At 37.3% G+C, this 4,148-nt stretch overlaps 1 protein-coding gene across 5 annotated transcripts in view; it reads right to left on the reverse strand.

The window, feature by feature from the left end:
* LOC106872786 (serine--tRNA synthetase-like protein Slimp) overlaps positions 1 to 4,148 on the reverse strand; it is a 105,631-nt gene that overhangs the window by 1,058 nt on the left and 100,425 nt on the right. For 4 of the 5 annotated variants that reach the window (XM_052975782.1, XM_052975783.1, XM_052975781.1 and 1 more), the window contains exon 17: positions 1,398 to 1,475. In XM_052975782.1, the coding sequence (XP_052831742.1) occupies positions 1,422 to 1,475 (54 nt within the window). In that variant the 3' untranslated portion in view covers positions 1,398 to 1,421. Of the gene's footprint in view, positions 1 to 1,379; positions 1,476 to 4,148 lie in introns of all 5 variants that reach the window. The other variant, XM_052975784.1, reaches the window with a different exon arrangement.

Consider the following 4,148-nt stretch of genomic DNA (forward strand, 5'->3'; position numbering starts at 1 on the left):
TTATTCTTTTACTTGTTTCAGTCATTTGACTGCGACCATGCTGGAGCACCGCCTTTAATCGAACAAATCGACCCCAGGACTTATTCTTTGTAAGCCTAGTACTTATTCTGTCAGTCTCTTTTGCCAAACTGCTAAGTTACGGGGACGTAAACACATCAGCATCGGTTGTCAAGTGATATTGGGGGACAAACACAGACACACACATATATATATATACATATTTGGCAGAGTTTCTAAAGCTGGATGCCCTTCCTAGCGCCAACCACTCCGAGAGTGTAGTGGATGCTTTTACGTGCCACCAGCACGAAGGCCAGTCAGGCGGTACTGGCAACGACCACGCTCAAAATGGTGTATTTTACGTACCACCTGCACAGGAGCCAGTCTAGCGGCACTGGCAATGACCTTGCTCGAATGTCTTTTCACGTGCCATAATATTTGACATCTGAATGTTAAATGGTTAAGCTTGTAATCTTATTCTTCTTCCCTCCACCTTTCAAGCCATTTCAATGCGACTGACTGTGATGACTCATTATTAATAGAATGAGCTCCGGTGTCTGGGCAGGGTCATTTTAGTGTATCATTTTACAACATGACACCACAATACTATTAAGTGAATGTAATGAGGGTAACTTTGACATAGTTAATCAGCTTGCTAGAGATAGCAGCCACATCTTCCACAAATATAACAATACCCTAGCACTGCAAACAAGAGATGGTTACATTAGAGCAGTGGTTCTCAACCAGGGTTCATATGACCTTTGAAGGTCAATATAAGGTTTTGTTGTTAAAATCTATCTGTAATAAATTTGTTATACTTCTAGATTTTAATACTTTTTTTTAATGCAATTCTAATAATATTTAATCATAAATGTATAATAGGAATTTTTTAAACATTGAACGGCTTTGCGGGTCCATTTGAGTAAAATAAGAATCAAAGGGGTCTATAGACAAATAAAATTGTAGGCAACCACTGCATTAGACAATAGTTTTAGCTGTAGTCCTGAAAAGGGAAGATGGTTACAGTTGGTACATCTTTAGTCATAGACTGATCAGAGAGAGGGGGGAGCTAAACAACCACAAGGCACCAGTGATAGGGTACAAACTGAGGACTAACTAAGGACACCAATATCATATACATGGTTCCCCAGCATGATCGCAGCCCTTGGGCTGAAACTAAAAGTGATGGATTTAGATATGATGATGGGGGGTAGTGGAGGTTGGTGGTGGTGCTCTTCATGAGGATGGTGAGTGGTGGTGGTAGTGTCGGTGATGATGGTCATGCCTTAATTTTCAAAATCAGTTGCACCAAAAAGGTAAAAACAAAAACAATAAAAGACCTCCAAAAATAAGGCAACAAACAAATAAAATCAGATAGAAACCTGTCCCATTTTTCCTACCATATATCTGCAATCATTTTGTCTTCAAGGAATCAGCTCTGGGATGGCATCGAGTTTGAGGCGAGGAAGTTGAAGAAGCTTTAAAATATAAAAACAGATGATATTAATACGTTTTTCTAGATTTTGTGTGTGTGATACTAACATACCTCTTATAGTACTAGAAATTAATACTGTTATATATCGCAATAATATTGGAGGAATTTCAACCATGCTTCGTGGTCTGCTACCACAACAGCTCCTTTATAGGATCCAGTTAGCTCAAGACATCATCAGGAGGAACCACGTCCGGTTTCGGCCCCTACTCCTCTACCGTTTTGACGTGGCGGGGCCACCCCCTTTCAGAGGTGTCTTCAGCTCTGGTGTTGGGTGCATGTCTTCTTTCACTGTTTGTGACTGTTCTAATTCAACTGTGGAATGTCCCTCGCTATGGTTATTTTATACTAATATAAAACAGAGACATATAACAGGAACATGATAGTCAATTTGTGTATATGTGTATTTAAGTCTACAAATATATTAGATCTTAATTGTGGTTTTATGTTGGCAGGCAAATGTAAATTGATCTAATGACATACTTTTTCAAATGCAAATGCAGCAGACATAAGCAAAACTATATGCACTTCCCTCCTCCACCAATGATGCATTGATAACTCTCACTATTTCTGCTTATAATTGCATATGTGCATGCATATATGTGTGTGTGTCTGTGTTTGTCCCTCCAACATCGCTTGACAACCGATGGTGGTGTGTTTACGTCCCCGTAACTTAGCGGTTTGGCAATAAGAGACCGATAGAATAAGTACTAGGCTTACAAAGAATAAGTCCTGGGGTCAATTTGCTCGACTAAAGGCGGTGCTCCAGCATGGCCACAGTTAAATGACTGAAACAAGTAAAAGAGTAAAGAGGGCAACAAGTTGGCAGAATCATTAGGGAGTTGGAAAAGAATTCTTTGCAGCATTTGAGCATTTGTCTTCTTTATATTCTGAGTTCAAATCCTACCAAGTTCAAGAGCAATAAAACTGAAACATATTGAATGTGTGTGCATGCATATGTATTTATAAGTGTGTGTTTACATATGTATTACACATAGGCATGTGTGTGTGTGCATACATCTGCATCGGAATCAGTCTCTGAATGAGTGTGTGTATGTATGCATGCAGAATAAGTCTCTGAATGAGTGTGTGCGCACACATGTAAAAATACACATGAATGCAACAGTATATACAACAGTATATGCAACAGTTACTCTAATGAGTTCTGAGCTTTTCAATAGCTGTTTTCAAACTGAAATTCTGTGGTTTAGAAGGATGCTCATAAAGCAAAAGATTTTTTTCTTACAAGTAGACAAATAAAAAAGGAAAATAGAAAATAAAAGATAGAAAATACAAAATAAAAAATATAAAAATTAATATAAAAATTAATATAAAAATGACATAAAAAATAATAAAAGAATACAAAAAATAAATACAACAGCATGCATGAAAAAAAAGAAAAGAAAAAAGAAAAAGGTGTTCTTTTTCCTTTTTTTCCATCATTTTTTTGCTCTTTGTCCCTGGCCTGTGAGATCCCCAGACCTCAACACGTGTGATTTTTTTCTAGTAGGGATATGTAAAAGATCGCGTTTATGTTGCATCGCTACCCACAAACCTCAATGACCTTAAGCATTGAATAACAACAGAGATCAACTCAGTGGATTGTGATATGCTGATATGCATCGGGGAGGAATTCTCTTATTGCATTGATGTCGCCCATGTTGCAGGTGGTGGCCACAATGAACACTTGTAAGAGAGGAAATTAAAGATGATTGTGAGTAAATACTTGTGACTTAGCTGGAGTTTTCTATTGCTTTTCCTTATTGCGTAATGAAATCAGTTAAATCTTTTAGAATAACCCTGTGTATATATAAATTTTATATATACACAAAAACGCCATGAAAAAAACCGTTGAATAAAGGGAAGTTACTCCAACAGGTGTGCAGAAAGTAAGACTTCGTTCATAGAATCTGCATATACACACATATACATATATGTACACATGCACACACATGTGTATATATATAAATATATATATATACATACTCTCATATACATATACACACGCACACATATATATATCTATATACATGTAAACATACACACATATATATACCTGCATACACGCATACGCAGCCATACACACACGTATATGTACCCATGCACACATCATTGTGTTCATGTACACATATCTATACACACATGCACATACATACATGGATATACAAAACACTGCATATGCATATATATGTACAAGTATACACACACACATACATATAAATACGTTGTCAACATCATCCTCGCGTAGATATATAGACGTTTATACAAATAAAAACACATACGCTAAAACATAAACCCTAACCACATTCACATGTAAGAGTGTGTATGCATGTAATAACCTGCTCGGGTTGTGGACATCACTATATAGGGCAGACGAGTATGACATTGAGATGGAGAACCGCTCTACTTGAAGAGCCGATCTGGTTCCTGCAATAAAGACAGGTTCCTTTAAGTGAACACATAGAGAGATGTGCAGGTAACATCAAACCAAATTTCACAGTCAGATACCCTTCTTGTCACCAATTCTCACCTGTTTCCCCGACATGGTTTTCAGGGAAGTTTGGAACTGAACATTCCTTTTATAGCAATGATGCTTGTATGCAAGCGTCACATGATGTTGAGATGACAAAGGTACACACACATACAAATTTATATATAT

The sequence above is a fragment of the Octopus bimaculoides genome, chromosome 22 (genome assembly GCF_001194135.2).
Source record: "Octopus bimaculoides isolate UCB-OBI-ISO-001 chromosome 22, ASM119413v2, whole genome shotgun sequence".
Classification (NCBI taxonomy): domain Eukaryota; kingdom Metazoa; phylum Mollusca; class Cephalopoda; order Octopoda; family Octopodidae; genus Octopus; species Octopus bimaculoides.